Source organism: Thermobia domestica, chromosome 18 (assembly GCF_964235325.1).
Source record: "Thermobia domestica chromosome 18, izTheDome1.hap1.1, whole genome shotgun sequence".
Classification (NCBI taxonomy): domain Eukaryota; kingdom Metazoa; phylum Arthropoda; class Insecta; order Zygentoma; family Lepismatidae; genus Thermobia; species Thermobia domestica.
Window position 1 is genome coordinate 138,619,556 of NC_137471.1, and position 19,312 is coordinate 138,638,867.

The following is a 19,312-nucleotide window of genomic DNA, read 5'->3' on the forward strand; positions in this document are numbered from 1 at the left end:
TCGAACCCGGGTGTCCCGCGCCAAAGGCGCGTACGCTAACCGCTTAGCCACGAAGGAGCTCTTTTTAACTTTTAAGTAGTACAGACTATGATGTTTGGAGTCTGAAGATAAAGTGTGATTTTAATTTTTAAGTTACATTGAGACAGTTAACGATATAACATCTGATAATACACCATGCTATCCCGGAAGTATCTAGAGATTTTATACTGTTACTTTTGGTGAGGTTGTTACACAAAATGCCCGTGTTTATGACGTAGAACTACGTTATCGAAAAAGTAACCCAGAAAATCGGGTTCATGTACAAGATGGAATTTGGTTCAGACGATTAAATTTGTCAACGCAAGATTTACGTAATGAGGAAGTTCATTATGCAAGTTAAACTATTTTTGGCACATAAAACGAATTGCAGACAAAATTACGTAATAACTTTTAACATTTTATAATAGATTTCTGATCTGAAATTATGTGAAGGTATCTTTTCCTTGTTTTGTTTATTTTCATTGATAATTAATATTAAATATGAAGTCAAGGTACAACAGAAATAGAAAAGTTTATAACTGGCCGGTTACAACAGCCTTAACACTTCTAATAACTAACCTGCTGACATCTTCGGAACGGGAGGGTTATTTAAGGTAAATATGAATACGAAGATACATGAGAAACTGTAAAAAAACAAAACCACGTAACACATTTACAATTATACACACCTGTTAGTTTTTCAAGACAATCTAGTTGGTGAAACATTTAAGCTATAACGATTTTTATTATTATTATTATTATTATTATTTTAAGATTTCAATTAGTTTGAAGATTATCTGTGGTAAGATTTTCTCTGTAAAGTATGGTATACATTATAATTATCGTACTTACCCTCCAATTCGCTATATTCTGATTTGACATCAAATTGATCACCAAACCAATCAAAGCACCTAAACATGTAATTAAAAAATCAACATGTTAATATTTCCATAACAAAATTATCAGTTTATTCATTTAACATAAACAATATGAAAGAAAGAAAAAAAGGCAACACATTTCAATAATTATACACAAAGTAACTTTTTTTTGTGCACAAAGTGTATTTTAAAGTATGGTAGAAGTACTCATCGCAACACAGGGGTAAAAGAAAGAGTTCTTCGACATATCTTGAGCCATAAAGTAATAATATAGTATAAGAGTTTTCACCTGCTCTTCCCTCTGAAACTGTAGACTGTGGCGCCGCCACTCAAGAAAGTTTGGTACTATGAACTACTAAAGCAAGAACGAATCAAATCATTTAGAGTGAGTGAGTCTGATAGAGTTAGCCAATGATACACTTAGCTACTGCCAATTAGTTACTACTCTAGCCGGTAGTATCACAGAGTCACTTTTGTTGCATTGTGGGAACGATCTGAATTTCCAATGGGAATATAGGGAGTGGTTCATCAGGGTAATCAGTGTCTTGAGCTACTCTGTACCCCTGAAGTCATTCCGTCCAAAATATTTTCGGATAAAATCATTTAGTCTTTTTGAACGTCTTTTTTTTTAGTTTCTTTAAAAGGTAGTCGTAAAATAATTATTACCAACTAGCATATATTACCCGCTTCGCTGGGTTGAAATGAAAATTTAAATGCACAACTCCATATCTCATGTGTTTAATACCCGTGAAATATGCTTGCAGTAAATGTTAACATTATATCGCCTGTCATTTATGTTAACCCGCCGAGTGACACGGTCATGCGGGTTGCATATAAATACGTTTATTTTTACCTATGATTAACTAACAAAGGATTTGTACGTTATGGACACTTGAATGGTCAATTATCTCAAGACACTGGTAATTAAAAATTAAAGTGATATGATAAAAACCATCTAGGGTCCAAATCCTAATAACCCCCCAAAAATGAAAGAAATTGGTTCAGCCGTATTAGCGTGATGAGCTAACAAAGGATTTGTGCGTTCTCTTTTATATAATAGATAAGAACAGTGTGTTTTCTTTTCTCTTAGTGTATGATTTATTTCCACCCAAAAGCAATGTTACCAGAAACTATTGAGTACAAGAAGCTGCAGATACTACTGAAATTATTGCATACTATATTACACAAAGAGTGAAAAAGTGATTGAGTGGACCGGAACTCGAACCCGGGACTTTCGGCATACCGTGCCGATGCACTAACCACTACGCCGCCCAGTCCGCTTCCTAGAACAGCCACTAACTCTCGAGGTCGGTATTATCATCTCGGATCACATAGGTTGTACCACAGACGCCTGCTGTGATTAGACAATCCTGTGTCCATATTCCGAGTACCTTTCAGGAGGTCCAATCAGACACTTTTTAACTTTTCGTGTGTTATAGAATTCGCGTCTATAAAGAATCTGATGTGTAAGAAAATCGGCTGTTTCCTTCTTTCATTAGCATATATTGCATATCCTCCTCACACCTGGAAGACGAATTTTGGTAGCTGGAGCTACCGTTGGCTATGAATTCATTGCTCAACACTGATGCTAACAAACCTTTCCAGGTCCCAATAGCATCTCATCTAACCTTGAACGAATCGTAGTCAACTTGAAAAATTTCAACCAACCGGTTTTTGTGACTATTTACGTTAAAATTAATGCATTGGATGACCCTCTTCTCATTTACACCAATCACACCAGTTTCAACATGGCATCTTTCAAGATGGCGGATATTCTTTTTATAACTTTTAACAGATCATATTGATCATCTCGTATCCATGTATGCTCATTTCGTGTCGCTACAATGATAGTTTTAAAGAAAAACGTGCATTTTCTCACCATGTCCTTACTGTACTGACGTTCCACTTTTGATCTTTCTAGGGCCCTAGTGTCCCAACATCTTGGACTCTGCAGCTACAATTTTGGCTGTGCGAGTTTCCCTAGATACTCTCTCTATATACAAAGTTTCGTGAAAATCGGGCTCTGATAGATACCTAGGGTTCCTTGTGAGGTAGAGTAAGTAATCGATTGTTTCACTAGAAATATTGGAGGAAAGATTGATTTTGATCATTATTAGCTAAGTACTTTGACGTATTACAATATATAAGTAAGTATATACTTCTTCCTTGAAAATGAAATGAAATTTTGAGTTTTACGTCCCACGGTTATGCCGGTTAGGCTAAAGGAGACAGTGATAATGAGTAATGAATGAAATGGTGGAATGAAGAAAGTGGGAGGAAACGGGAGAACCCCGAGAAAACCCACGCATACGGTGTTTGTCCACCACAAAGTTCACTTGGTGGGGGCTGGGATCGAACCCGGGACCCCAAGCACCAGAGGTGAACGCTCTACCACTGAGCCACCGCGGCCCCAACTTCTTCCTTGATTCAAAACATTGGGATCTACATATGCAACACACATTTTTTCGAGCGTCACTGCCTTTAGATCTGAGAAATCGTACACTAATTGAAAACGATACTCTCATTCTTAGTAGTGATTATTCGTTGCTGTCTGGACCATAAGCACATTTTATAATTTTTAGAAGCCTCCAAGATGACCAGGTGAACTGACTCATTGAATTCTTTGACCGAGGATTTTAGGACTTTCAAAATACAGGGTGTTTCAAAAATTTATCGCAATATTTTGGGCATAGATCCCTTACATCAAAATGAGAAAAAGTTTATATGGACCTGTGGTCGCAAGTGCATAGTAGGGGGGGGGGGACGTGAAAAAAATTAATTTCAAAAAGTTCATAGTTCCACTACTATAGAACGGATAGTAGTTGGGTCAAGACATCACTGAGAAACTGGTAGGTGAACTATCCAAATATCCATTTTTCAGAACCTCTGGTACTTGCACAATCATTATTAGAGAGATTGTTTGGAAGTTGATCACTCTCCACCTACCTCTTTAGAAATTGGTATGCAAGTACTGGAGCATTCTTAAATATGGATATTTGAATAGTTCACAGTGACGCACTAGTTCCTCAGTAATGTCTTGACCCAACTGCGACAGGGCCCATAGTAGTTCGTGGAAATATGAATTTTTGAAGTTCACTTATTTCATGTTTTCGTCACCCTGTAACTCCGAAACTATCCACTTTTGAGCACAGGTCCATACGATTTTTGTTTCTTATTACACATTTTTGTAATACCCTGTTGTTATATGTATGAAAACAAAATATTCAGAATTCAAATTTTACACAAATCAAAATGACAAATAGACACAAATATATTTGAGCCTTATACTACATTTTCTCGTTTCCCTCAGTAATTTCGAGTACAAACATTGCAGTCTTCTACAAGAGATCGGTGAGGAAAAAATATTCTACTTACTTTCAATACTGTACTAAAAAGGATACGATTCAATTTACGTTTTAAATATGTATGCAATAACTACTTCATTAAATATTTCGTTGATTATAAGTAAGCCTTCAACCAAATAAACATACTGGTACAAATATACGTATACAATTTGCATATGGTTATCATTACGACTGAAAATTGTACAGTTTTGCGTTAATAAAGCTACTCATAATGACGTTCCATTATTTAACAAAATTTCCTTTATCCATATTAAGTCCTGGCTTTTTATGAGAACACAAATTCAAATACGTTTCATTTTTATTGTATTTGTGTGTAACATTTAATGCATGTTCTTAATGTTTATTGTTTTGTAAATAAAATATTTTGACAGTCATGCCCTAAGTACTACAGCAAACACATTTTATTTCATAAACTCATGAACCAGAATTTTGGTCTATACAGTTATTAGTCAGTTAAAGCCTTTTCTGGTGTATTGCCTTCATTGCTTACAAACATTACTCTTAAAGAGAATTAAGTACATAGAGTATAGGAAATAAAAACTTACCCAAGAACACAATAACAACGCTTTCTGGAAGGTATTGGAAGTTCGTCTGAAGCATTAGATGAATCATAAGAATACATAATGCTGAAAGAAAATAAACATTACAGAAAAATATGAATATTATTATTATTACTGTCATCAAAGAAAATCAAATAAAATACTTAATACCACTTAGTATCCTCCTATGTAATTCAGTGAATAACATTACATCTTGCAAGTCAGAGCTCTAACTTTCTTATGAAATGAGACTTCTTTGATTGCTTACATTGGCATGCAGATGTTTCAAGCTGCAGCACTAGTTCTCCATTTCCCACCCTTTGTCTCAACGTAAGTTCCCCGAAGGATTCATTTACATTAAATCAAGACCCATATACAATTGTTAAATGTTAAAAACGCTAAAGCGATTCATCTACTCCTACTTCTAAATAACCCAAGATGAAACATAGAGAAAGACTATATGAAACTTTAAGTTTTACGTCCTACGGTTATGCTGTGTAGGCTAAAGGACACGATGGTGATGAGAAACAAATGAAATGGTGGAATGAAGAAAGTGGGAGGAAACGGGAGAATCCCGAGAAAACCCATGCACACGGTGTTTGTCCACTACAAAGCTCACTTGGTGTGAGCGGGGATCGAACGAGGGATCCAAGTAACAAAGGTGAACACTACCATTGAGTCACCGTGGCCCCAAAAATAGAAAAGAAATATGTAAACGACTATCACTCCGAAATTATTTAAAACATATTGAACATATGTTAACTCTTTTATACAAGGTCGCTATACTTTAACGAGATGTGATTAGCAAATATCCTTTATGCAAGTTTACCTTTTGTATTATGTGATATGTAAAACGTTCCAAGCTTGGCGGACTGTAATGACTACCGTGAGGAGGTCGTAACACAGCCTACAATTATAATACTGAGAATGTAAATGTCTTATTATAAATGAAATATCATATTTGTTTGTTGAATCCTTAAATAGTGCATTAACCGAAAAAGAATAATTAAAGAAATATACGTAAGATTTGTAAACAAACAAAATAACTCCTGAAGCCTTTTCAGCGTTCCTTAAGCTTCCTTATTTTTAGATATTTTTCAGCATTTTTTCTTTTCTTCTTACTGAATCTTCTTGATTGTTTGAAGTACTCTTCCAACATATTTTATTCTAATATATTCTATAACCACCGAAGCCAAGAGTTCAAGTGATCTAAAACCTTCGATAACTCCCTTCACAAATACCTTATCATGCATGTTCAGTTTCAAAACACGAATAATCGTTTGAGGTGTTACCTCACCAATAACAAAATGGAGAAAAATGGTAAGACTAGTTTTAACTCAAGATGATTTTCACATTTTTAGTATTCATCTTCACTTCAAAAAAATTCTTTCATGGAAGTTAAACATTCCATAGACATGAATAATTCTTTCTTTTAATTGCAGGTTAAAAGGCCGTATGTATAAAACGGTAAGACCGGCAACGATGTACAGTAGTGAAACCTGGGTAATCACAGGGAAAGAAGATGGAAGTGGCGTAGCTGAAAATGCTAAGATCGATGTGTGGTGTGACGAGGAAGGATAAAATTTAATATATATATATATATATATATATATATATATATATATATACAGGGTGCGAAAAAAGTCCTAGAACGGTCCAATATCTCGCGAAATATAAAGATGAGCAAAACAAAAATAACACGAGTTAAATAGTTTTGAAAAAGTTATCCAATGATACCAAACGCAACCCCCTATACCCACCCCCTTCGGAAGTATGAGGGGGGGGTAAGTTTAAAATTTTAAATGGAAACCCCCATTTTTTAATTGCACATTTGGATTCTCCAGAAAAAGTGATAGTGATTTAACCCAATATTGAAAACAGTGCCTTCACGGATGGTACTTGAGTCGACACACAAAATAAAGGGGGCGGTAAAACAATTGAAAATGTGGCCTCTCTGTATCGTACTCTGTGGCTATACGGTTAGCGTAATAGACTACGCAATCAGAGGTCGTGAGTTCGATTCCCGCTCAGAGTAACATTTCTTTTGTGATTTTTTTAAACCCAAATAATGAATTCATATATTTTAACTTCGATAAAAATAATGTATTTGTCTATATTTATTAATTTGCAAGAAAATACAAATGAGGACAAAAATGGTTTATTTTTCTTGTAAATAACCCTATTACTAAGAACTACTTCATAAAGCTAGTTTGAAAAACAATCACCGAAATTTGTATTCTATATAACTTCAAAAAGGTACTAATTGAAGTTAAAAAGTATGGAATTTATTTAGGGAAATAAAGGAAAAAAAGACTGATTTGAACGGGGGGTGGGGGGGGGTGGTCAAACTCTGAATCCACAATCCAATACGCTAACCATACGGCCATAGAGCACGGGATTCACAATTTTCATTTTCGTAACGTTTTGGTGCACCGCCTTTTTTTGTGTGTGGGTCGATTCAAGGGTCATTTGCGAAGACATTGTTTTCAATTTTGGGTCAAATCATTGCCACTTTTTCTGGAGAATCCAAATGTGCAATAAGAAAATAGGGGATTCCATTTAAAATTTTAAAGTTACTCCCCGTATCCACGAAGGGGCGGGGATAGGGGGTTGCGTTTGGTATCATTACATAGTTTTTTTCAAAATTATTTAATACGTGTTATTTTCGTTTTGCTGATTTGTATACTTCGCGAAATATTGGACCGTAACGGGACTTTTTCCGCACCTTGTATAAAAGAGGCACCGTTAAGGTGGGACCCTTGAATAAAAAGCTTCAAGAACAGAGACTGAGACAAGTACGAGTGTGATTCAGAAAGTAATGCCTCCAAGATTACCGATACAGATATCAGTGGAAAGCTTGCAATATCAGCTACAAATAATGGCATCATTTTTCAACATAGTCCCCATTACGGGCAACACACTTGTGCCAACGCGAAACTAGATGTTTCATGCCGTCGACGAAGAATTGTGATGGCTGCTGGTGACACTATTGCTGAATTGCTGCTTCCACCTCCGGGTCTCAACTGTAGCGTTGGCCCTTGAAGTGATCCTTAAGTTTGGGGAAGAGCCGAAAGTCGCAAGGTGCACGATCCGAACCACTGGCAGGATGCGGCAGAATGTCAACAATACCTTGCCAGCAGATGGAACAACTTAGAATTTTTTGGCGGAGGAGAAGACGTGTGGCGGTACTTCATCGACTGACGCTTCGTTTCCGGGTCGTAATGGTGTATCCATGACTTGTCGTCGGAGATGAATGTTCCTAGGCGTACAACCTTCCGCAGTCATAAATTCAATAACAGCCCGCTGTTTCTACCGGACGTCACCACTGGTTACCATGGATTGCTCCATTACTCTGGAACGGGAAGAGATAGGAAGGTGAAACAAGTGACATTCTATAGCTTAAACATCAGTGAATTAATGATAAACAGTTCAGACTCGTTCGCAGTACTATTGGCCAAGTAGTGGGCTTGGAGGCATTACTCTCTGAATCGCCCACGTAGAACGAAGAAACGACGACTATGCTGCAAAGAGAACTGGAAAGCTGTGGGTAACAGGCAAAAGAGGACTCAAAATGAGATGGAAGGACAAGACACAACATGAATTGAAGGAGAACAAAGGATGCTCAGGATAGAGGAGAGAACAGGAAAGAAAATTAAAGACGGGAACACACAATTTATATAAACATGGGAAAAGGCGGAGACGAAGAAGAAGAAGTATTCCTGGAATTCTACAAAATTATCAAAGTACAATGACATTTTTTTCTGTCCAAAGATAAGACATATATAAACAGTTGATAGACCGCATTCAGCTGAACAAAATTGAGGATAAATTATCATTCGTAAGTTTTGACAAAATCGACAACGAATTTTTATGGTACGAAAATATATCATCTGTGACCAGCAATAACAAATTCAATAACACGTTATCTATTAACCCTTGAGTTGTGTATTATCGTGAATAATATAGAATAGGAGATACCGTGGAGCCCTCTTCAGATCCTAATTAAAAATAAGTAATTATTGGTGTTTCGTACGGAAATTTTATACAGATACATTTCAAAACAACACTTCATTGCATTGTACTCCAGTTCAGGCTGTTATCTTTAACATCACTATCATCATCATCATCCAAAATAGAAAAGAAATACTTGACGATCTCGTCACCAGGTAACAGGCGCAATTCCAACCCAGAAAAGTAATTTCATCTTCTTGTGGTTGTTGCTTGCAGTAACGGGCACTAGCCCTTTGAAACTAGCCACTTTCTTAGTTACGACCTCTTCAAAAATTATAAGCAAGTTTCAAGGTATCTATTCCTCCAGATTGTAACCTGGGGAAGGTCACAACGTAGGGTAATATAAGAGAACTTTTCTTTTTCTTACTACACACCCAACTTACTTTATTACGTTAATAATGAAGTAATTTTTGGGAATAATATATTAGTAGTTTCTGGCATCTATTGAGAATTATGTAAACTACTAGTTTTGCTCGTTTGGAAATAAGGAACAATAAATAAATAAATAATTGATTACTAATTGATGGGGTACTTTTACGTCCCCACAGGTAAACAATCATTTTTACACAACACCAAAACAACAGCAAACGATGTTTTGAGTTCAATATATTAAACATACACTGGGAAAAAATACAAGAACAGACTTTTAGATACGTTCATTTAAGACATATACTATATTAAGTACCTCTCGAATCCCAAAAGGACCCCGTAGTAGTAAACAAGGGTTAAGAGAAAACTGATAATAAAACAATACCCTATCAAGCCTTTCATTTCCTTAATAGTTAAAGGACAATAAACAGGATAGTTAATAACATATACTAAGCTACAGCTGCATCCGATTCTTACATCTTAATTCTAAATATCTCTTAAAGCAAATTAAACTTTAATTTGATTAAGGACTTCAAAGTTGTACGTATTTTTTGTAATTCTTACCTAGAACGACCAGTACGAAAAATATGGACATGGAGCTATTATGCTCCTGTTCTGCTGAGCCTTTTTCTGGCAAAACAGGATCAAGTGATATCGGTGTAGTAGACGATGACGTGTCATTCGTAGCATTTGTCCCTGGTGCTCTGGAAAATAATGCAATAATAATAATTTTAATGACGCTGACTGTAAGAAAATCTCTCTAGTTTACTAAGAAAAGCATAATTTAAAGTATAACACGAGAAAATAACATAGAGTGACATGAGGCAATTACGGCAGATAAATGTAAGAGTAAACCTTAAAACACTAATTACCCTCTTTAACTGTCACGTCGTCACAAAGCCTTCATAATTTTAAAAATTTAAAAATTATGTAGGATTCAGTTATATGTGTATATTACAAATATATAATTTGTTTATTTACGTCCAGTGCGGGAAAAATAAATAAATAAATAAATAAATCTTAGCGTCATGCGTATTTGGAAAATAAAAAATATGATGCCTGGAGAGGGGAGAAGAAAAAACTGAATATGAACTTTTTTTTAATTTTATATCTATATTTTGCGAACTAGAATATATAAGGTAGACCTAAAATAAAAAAAAATTGTTCCACTTTAGTATGGAGCAAGGAAGCATGTTTAGATGGAACCGTAAATATTGTGAAATTGGAACAGAAAATTTTAAATATTTGACTGTAAAAGTTAAGAATTTTTTTTCTTAGTTTGCATCACAGATCACATTGTTCTATGTTCCGCACATATTGCATTGTGACAGAGGTTACAATTATTGGTGGTCATTCTTCTTTTGCTAGAAGGACGCAAAGAACAGAATTTCCATGCACCTGCGCGGCAGTGACCATTGGCATTTACAGATATTCCCAGATTCTCGGAGATCATCGTACGTGTGTTTTTCTGCAGTGAAGATATTTGCAAGCGAGTTTGCATGTGTACAGATGACAGTTCCATGCAGAGTTCTTTCATGAAGATTCTGCGGACTTGGAAGATTTACAGGGAAAATTCTATACTTTGCATGAAAAGATATGTTTATAAGGTACAAACTTCTGCAGCCGATAGAATTAATTACAAACTAATACAGCTGTATTCTAGGTTTATAAGTGTAGAGCTGCTAGTGTAAGATCACTACCAGTGCTTTACGACGGATAAAATAAGTGAGTTGCATATGAAAGATGACTCTATTAGATGCTATTCCCATCGGCAGCATATTTCTGCACACTGCACAGAATCTGTATGTTACGTTTACAAGAGAAGTATAACTACTATAAAACCATAAGTGCTATTGAAACACGTATCATTGCCATAACCCACTTCCTTCCAATACCCTAGCTTGTGCGTATACGCACCATCGCTCATGCGCCTGCTTCTTTCGGACGCTTACTTGAGCATCTTCGCAGGCCCACCACCTTCACCCTGCACTGACTCTGATAGATAGCATTCGTGACTTTTAATGGCTACCTACCAGAGGCGGGTAAACTTTAGAATACACGTTCCAGTGCTGTCTTCCGCACCGAAAAGTACTTCTTGTTTATATTTATTTGTTTGTTTGACTTTTGGTTATAGTGTTAGATCAACAGATGGCGTTGTTATTAGTTTAACTGCACCTGGTTAAGTATCGTCTGAGTCTTGTCATGAGGTATAGCGAAAGCACGTGTTCCTGTGTGTCACGTATAGTAGAGCGCGGTGTGTGTGTGTACTTCAGTTTCTTTGGTAGTTAAATACGTGTGTTCTCATAAGTTCGTATTATGACTGCAATGTGAAATGGTTGATATTAACTTACGTGAATTTTCCACTGACATATAGTAACGAGAAGGAATTATTAAAGTTTTCAGAGCGTCACGGTTGAATCAACTTGGAAATTGATTGCCGTGTATGTGGGGCAAATTTAAAGTTAAGGGCAGAAGATATTACATTTTTCAGTGTAATCGGTGGATTAATGGAGTAAAGTGCTTCTGGCGTGATTTTTTTTTTTTAAATGAAAGTTACGTGTGCAGCAGATTGTTCATTTTTTTCCATTGGTGTTATGTTAAGGAAGGTCGCCAAAGTTTAATTGAACATGAACTTGGATACATATTTTTTTTTTCTTGTTTGACGAATTTTTATGCACGATGTATGCTGTGGATTTTTTGATTGCCGATTTCATTTTAATATTGTGGTAAGTAGTCTTGTTTACTTTAGTGTATTACAATTTTGGGGGAACGGCGGTGTTGCCTTACTTGAATGTTAATAGCGTTTTTTCGTAAATTATTCAGGTGGGGGATGGGGGGCTTGCCCCAATTTTTAATTGGGTTATAGCTGGAGCGTGCTTTGTAAACTTTAGCCCCGGGGGACAAACTTCATAATACACGCTCCATTGGAAAGGATGTTATCTAGAACACTGGGTTAGAGCTGGAGCGGGTTTTGTAAACTTTAACGCCGGGGGATAAACTTTATAATACACGCTCCAGATTCTCTTTGTAGGTATTAGAAAGTACGTGTGGTTTACATTTTTTCTTGTTTTTTTTTCTGAAATATTCTGTCTTGGTGAGCATGTTTTTGTTTTAAGTATGGCGGTGTGTGTCTACGGTCGAAAATAGTCCCAATGCGGAAGGGTACTACCTACGCCATTGTGTTATAACTGGAGCGGGCTTTGTTGCGCGTATACCCACCATTGCTCATGCAGGTTATTAGTGAACCTTAATTGGCATATGTCGGTCAGATGGGAGCCAGTATTTAAAACTAACGTTAACTTTGGTTAGGTTACATTAGGATACGTCACGTTAGGTTAGGATACTTGGCCTCCATCTGTCCGACATAACCCTTATAATTTTTCAAGTTTTTTCTAGTGGTTTACCAAAACAAAGGGTGTACGTCTTCCCGTATTCATGATCTGTACGTTTTGATTACTTACTCAGATTTCGTTGCTTCCGTTGCATTGATCTTAGTAGCGTTTGATGTAATATCAGAGACATTTTGACTGATTGTCGCTGGACTTACACTCACATTGCTTTCCCTCTTAGGTGTGTCTACTTGTAAGACGGATCCACTTTCAGCTGGTTTAACATTACTGTCACTTCCTGCTATGTTCCCTTTATTTCCAGAATTCGTTTCTCGTTTGTTACGAGCTAACTGACTCTCAAAATTCTTTTCACCTACACATTGCTCTGACAATGGTGTATCATTACTACATTCTGCTAACGAAACTATCTTCGCTACAGACAAAACTAAAACGAAAGAAATAATTGTAACTTTAACGCGTATGTACATATTAACAAAAGTAGATGAGTGTACGACTTCAGTACATATTACATCTTTTAACGCGAACAAATTATTTCAGTCATTGACTTTCACTAATTAACCACAAATCATCATCAGCTGTTCAATTAACTTCTGCTACGTTATTCTTTTGTCAGTGGTACCAGGCTGAAAAAGGAAGGTCTGTTTATATCACATCTCAAAATACTTTTAAATTTCGCTCAAACCCAAAATCTTTTTAATAGTATTTCAACTCGTTTATACCTTGCGTTTATTTTATATATCTTGCGTTTATACATACCGACACTCAAGTCAATAACCAGAGCTGAAACAGAAGTAATTTTCGCTGATTAGACCACGAATTGAATACGGTAAGTAAAACCGCTCAAACGTACATTACATCTTTTGTGTACTTCCATTTGCCGTCTATATTGAATGACGAACGGAGTGAGTTTTCTCAAGAAAGTACTTTTAAAGCACTCCACAACTGCAGCACGAAAAACAATTGTGACAAGTGTTTCAGGAGTTTGCGTATTTTAGTAAGTTGTGCAACGTTCTTACCAGTTTAATGTATAGTAGTTTTAATATACTTAGGTGAAGTTTAGGGGCTCAACTGTGTAGAAAAGTACGAAAAAAACTCAATTTTCTTAATTATCGCAGTTCAAGTTGTTAGCATTCTAGTAGATTCGTATCTATGCACAAATTATGAGTAGATTGAGAATATGCAGCCCACAAGATGCAAGCAGTTTTACTATACGGATCCATAGAATAAGTAGTAATAGAAGTAGAAACGGGTTAGAAGCCCCGCAGGGGTTCGTTGGGTTCTGTTCTCGACATAAAATACGCAAATTAAAGACTTCTTCAATTTTTTTCGTACATTTTACAATCTGTGGATCTGTATAACTGCACCTTTATTAGTAAATTTTATGTAATTTAGAAAGAAAACTACAGATTAAGAATATGGTGTATTAAATCATAGGTAAGATAGTTACGGTAATTCACAAAGGAAGAATACCGGTAATATTTAAGGAAGATCTTTATGTGGGTGGCAAATGCTCAACATTATAGTAGGGCAAATTTAATATCGGGATCCATACGTAAATTGATTAAATAATTGTGCATTTTTATTATATCAATCCATAGTATAGTAGTAGTAGTAGTAGGAAAGGGTTAGAAACTCCCCAGGAGTTGGTTGGGTTATGCTCTCGACATGAAATGGGCAAATTCAAGACATTACCAAATTTCCTGTACATTTTCCAATCTACGGATCCGTATTCGTAGTATCTTTAAAAACTGCTTCTAATGGGAGAAAGTGCATTGCTGGGCTCTGTGCTAGTCAACTTTAGGCACACCGCAGTTGGCAAATTTGACAGGTAAAATTTAATACTCGGCAAGTTTTTACTTTGGTCATTGCCTTCAATGAATAGATTCGTAGAGAAGTAGTTCTTCGGAACAGTTCGTGCAATATTAATAGGAACCACGAATGAAATTGGATAGAAATCATGGTGGTTCAAACGTAATGTTTCTACAATTGTTTTAAACATTACGCACCTTATTCAAATGCTGATAGATTTAGAACCATGCCTACTTCCCGTCGCAACAGGTCTTGATTTATCAAAATTTGAAATATACAATGTATAAAATAGTAACAGAAAAACTACAGCAAGAACCATCACATTTTCAGACTGCTACAAAGGAAACCAGACAAACTATATGCATGAGGGATGCCAAGCTTTCCCTGTTACAGCATTAAAAAATTCAAAACTAATGTACACTTAAATTGCACTAAAGTATGTAATGAAAGCAGGCAAGCTCCCGACCTTAACCAACTAAATATCGTATTATAATTAACCGCTCAACTTAAAACCACGAATTATTACTTTTTTTTTAAAGCCAAAATTATGATCACGAATATATCCGTGCAAAGAAAAAAAGATCTGGATATAAATTTAAATGGATATTCCTTACGTTCGCCATACGCAGCTGAGTATATGGGTGTCCGCTAGACGTGGGTAAGATCAAGGGCGCCGATCTCTCTGTAAATTTGGGAGGCTCCACTCAGACGCAGAAGGTGTATATATGAGGATGTTAAGACAAATTGCATTAAATTATGCCAAATATTGTATATTCATATACACACTAGGTGGGCCTACATGAACTTTGGGGGGCCCGGGCCCCCAGGATTGGCGCTCTTGCGTAAGATTCGTTGGCATTGGAGGCCAATGCTTATTGACGAAATGACGGAACTGAAATAGGGATTAAGTTTAGAGTTACCCCTCCGCTTTTTATAAAAATCAGGAAAATTTACAGGAGAAATGAGGTAAGAAATGATAATTTGATGTTTAGGAATATAAATTCGGCAGGAGAGTTATGTTTAATACAAGAAAATATATATGGAAGTTAGTACTATTTGCCGGGTGCGGAAGCATTCGCGGAAGGTTTCGGGAGCATGGTAGTAGTAAAATATGGCAAATATCGCGAACAGGTGTAACGGATGCGCAAAACTAATGAAGAAAACCTATTAAATTTTTGTGAAGCCCACGGAGTACTGAAGTTAAGTGAAATGTAACAATTTTTAATACTTTAAGCACTGTCTTTTGTATGTTGCAAAGTCCAAGAATAGAATAGAATAGAATAGAATATTTTTATTGTCGTTAAACAACATTTGTTGCAATAGACAACGTCAAGAGATTATACAAAATATATACATTGAATATATAAGTACATAACTAGTCACTTTTTATTTTTTAACTCTTTCTCAAATTCTAAAACGCTATACACAGCTGTTTCAATGAGCCAAGATTTACAGTGTTTCTCGAAGTTTCTATTACACATACCACGAATTTCTGTAGGTAGAAGATTATAAATCTTCATCGCAGTGTATTTATAACTCTTTTGTGTTTTATTTAACCTGAAATATGGTGTATCGAGGTCGTCTCCGTATCTTGTGTCATAGCAATGAATTTTATTTCGGGTACTGATATTTTCCAAGTTTTCTTTAATATACATGAGACAGCTATAGATATACATTGAGGGCACTGTCATGATTTGCATCTCTTTAAAGAAAGGTCTGCAAGAGTCATTATCACGTAGTCCCTTTAACACTCTTATTGCCTTTTTTTGCCATTTAAAAACGGTTTGAGCACCAGTTGAATTACCCCATAATAATATACCGTAGAGCAATAGAGAATGAAAGAAAGCATAATAAGCTGACAGAAGTATTTTTTCACTAACAACAGTTTTTAGTTTACGTAATAAATATATAACTCTAGATAGTCTTCTACATAGATTTTCAGTATGTATGTTCCAGTTTAACTTTGGATCCAAGTGGATTCCTAACAATTTTACAGAATGACACTCATTCAAATCATGTATGTTGTTATTAAGATGAAAATACAAAACATCCGTCTTTGATTCATTTAATAGCAGCCTATTACAATTTAGCCATACTGAACACGCTTCTAACATTTGAGTGTTTTTAGTTTGAATATTTTTTAAATTTTTATCCATGGTTAAGACAGTTGTATCATCAGCATACAAAACACTGTTAAAAGGAAGAAAACTTGGAAAATCATTAACGTAAACTAGAAAAAGAAATGGCCCCAGGACACTTCCCTGTGGTACACCAGTTGTTACGTGCAAAAATTCTGAAATTGAATTACCAACGCGAACAGCCTGTTTTCTGTTACTGAGATAAGATTTAATCAGAGACAGTTCTTTTTCTCTAACCCCATAATAATGCAATTGGGCAACTCTGGACTGGAGGGGCAACTCTAAAGCCGAAATAGCATATTTACATTGTACCGAGAAATCGTTTGTCTGTTATTTCTGTTTGTAATAATGGTATTTTTTGCAAAAAGAATACAAAAATTCGTAATAGACTGAATGGAATATCTACTTATACTGTACTCATTTTCCCCACTGTTTCGTTTTCTCAAGATGCTAGTGTAATTTGGTAATGATTATTGTGGAACGTACATATTCGGAATTTTAATATTTCTTGCGGGAAAATTTAAATCTCAATTTTGATCAGCTTGTAGTTCAAATAAATTGAACGAACTGAATAAAACATTTTAAAAGATTCGTTGTCGCTTCATGTACACAAAAAGTGTTCAAAAAAGTAAGACTAACAATAAGATACATCTGCTTTTATTACGAACGAATATACTCGTGGTTTTAAAATCGGCGATTTTCAAATGCCTAATTCGGGCCTAAATTTTAGACAGTTTTAGTAATGTTTGCTTCAACGTACTATATATATATATATATATATAATTTGAAACTACTTTTGCAAAGAAAATTATATGTTATGCGGTTAAGGAAAAAGCAATAGAAATAAATATTTCTGAGATTTTAACTTGATGAATATAGCCTAGCTCTGCAGTATGCCTTATGAATAAAAAATATTTCTCCTTAATGCTATAACCAAAACAAATACGGTTATAGTATACATAGTTCACTTTCAGCCGATCAACTGTACATAATAATTTATACATTTTCCCACATACATTACAATTTCTAAGACATACAAGTTCACGTTTACGTATAGAAAGTCACTAATTGACACACGCGCTCAACAAACGGATTGGAATTCAAAATTTTAAAACCCAGCTTGACTGCAAATGTATACGATACTAGTATATAAACAAACACAAAATTGAAAATGATCAAGCAGCATTGATTGGATTACTTCATGTGAATTGACCCATAGTTTGGGATCGAACCAGGAACCTCGCATAGCAGAAGTGAGTACTTTACCACGGAGTCATTGTACCTACGTTGTTTGCCTCTAGTATGATTATCGAACGAATCAAGTTTTCATGAAAACCTTAGGTCAGTGACATTGTTCTTCATTTATATTGTCACCATAATCAGTTTCTGAACTAGCACTAACGTTGGAATGGCAGTACCTGTGAGAATATTCCCTGTTCTTTGAAAATATGTTTTTTAATTTGTTTTCCTTCATTAAGTCAAAGGAAAGAGCTGAAGGGGTCATTCCACGCCAAATCATCACAGCTCCCAACCCGACCATCTCCGATTTACATGAAAGTCGGTGAAAAGTGAAAATACATGAAGTTATATACACGTAAAATTTTACCCCTCACTGATGTACGATGTCCATACAGCAGTGTTGAAAACTTGAGAAAAAACGCAAAATTTGACCTCGGGTGCTCTGCTAAAATAACTTATAACTTCGCTTCTAATTGAGGTAGAAACTTCATATTGGTCTTATTTTGAAGCTAAAGGGGCCTAGTATCTACTAAAAATAGTTACAGTTCAAAATATTATATTTTTATTTTCAAGGTCAAAAGGCGTAACCTTTGACCTTGAATATCTCAGAAAATGTATCTTGATTTCATTGTAGAAAAAATATAATTAACAGTAAAATATCATCTCTTTTTGGTATAAATTTCATTTTGGGAAGGTTATGGGAACAGGAGTAAAAAAAATTCCTGAAAACATAATACTGCAGATTAAATTGAATGCCTTAACATTTATGTATGGAACGTACCTAATAGAAGGATGAAATGTAATGCTGTATACAGTGGCGTAGCAGCTGCCCCCGCAACCCCCGCAGTGCGGGGGGCCCCGAGGTCTTGCGATGAATAAAGAAGTAGAACTTCAACCTTACTTCTATCGGCTTTACAACTTGGGCCCCCTTCTCTATACTTTGCGGGGGGGGGGAACTTATCAGCAAAATACAAGTTAGTGCCTCCTCCTCTGCAGTGCTTCTTCTGAATTTTTTAGTTTCCACAGCAGTTAATGTGTAAGTTCGCCCAGTTGCAGTACGTGGATCAACTTGTTCACTTGGAATGTTCAATATGTCTGGATAGGGAGGATACACATATGATGGTGATGGTCCTTTGGGATGTAGGAAATTTATCAAAACTTCTTGTGATGTTACATCTACATTCATGACACAACCTAACCACCAGGCATCATTATAGATACAAGTCACAAAACCTTTAATTTCCTCCAACGGCAATGTTTCATGTGGGCTATTTGTTTCCTGCACAGTACTGGTTGTGTCTGTTGAAAACCTCTTTATTACTAATTCATTCCTTGTTCCTGGGATGAAAGCATGAAATACGTGAGTTCCAGGTATTGGTCTTGCTTCTTCATGTCGACTGTGAAGCATCCGCCCATTTTCCAGGATTTCATTTTGACACACATATACAAAGTTCATATTCTTGATATTATTTTTTGTCCACTCAAACAGTTGTCGTGGAGTCATAATTTGATCAGTATAGATACGTTGCAAACTTGCCCTAGCGGCTAGTCTCTTGACAGTTTCACCTAGTCCGTCGCATGAATTCTTGCCATGCG

General features: G+C 35.8%; 2 protein-coding genes across 4 annotated transcripts in view; one reads left to right on the forward strand and one right to left on the reverse strand.

The window, feature by feature from the left end:
* Positions 1 to 13,152, reverse strand: part of Nhe1 (Na[+]/H[+] hydrogen exchanger 1) — an 84,195-nt gene extending 71,043 nt beyond the window's left edge. Inside the window, exons 1-4 of the mRNA XM_081747138.1 lie at positions 12,642 to 13,152; positions 9,745 to 9,884; positions 4,807 to 4,887; positions 871 to 929 (exon numbers count right to left, since the gene is read on the reverse strand). Coding sequence (XP_081603264.1) covers positions 871 to 929; positions 4,807 to 4,887; positions 9,745 to 9,884; positions 12,642 to 12,997 — 636 coding nt within the window. The 5' untranslated portion in view covers positions 12,998 to 13,152. The remainder of the gene's footprint in view (positions 1 to 870; positions 930 to 4,806; positions 4,888 to 9,744; positions 9,885 to 12,641) is intronic.
* Positions 13,153 to 13,191: 39 nt separating this feature from the next.
* The window catches only part of CIAPIN1 (cytokine induced apoptosis inhibitor 1), a 49,206-nt gene continuing 43,085 nt past the window's right edge, over positions 13,192 to 19,312 (forward strand). Inside the window, exon 1 of one of the 3 annotated variants that reach the window (XM_081747140.1) lies at positions 13,192 to 13,356. The gene's annotated coding sequence lies outside the window, so the exon portion shown is untranslated. The other 2 variants (XM_081747139.1, XM_081747141.1) reach the window with 2 other exon arrangements.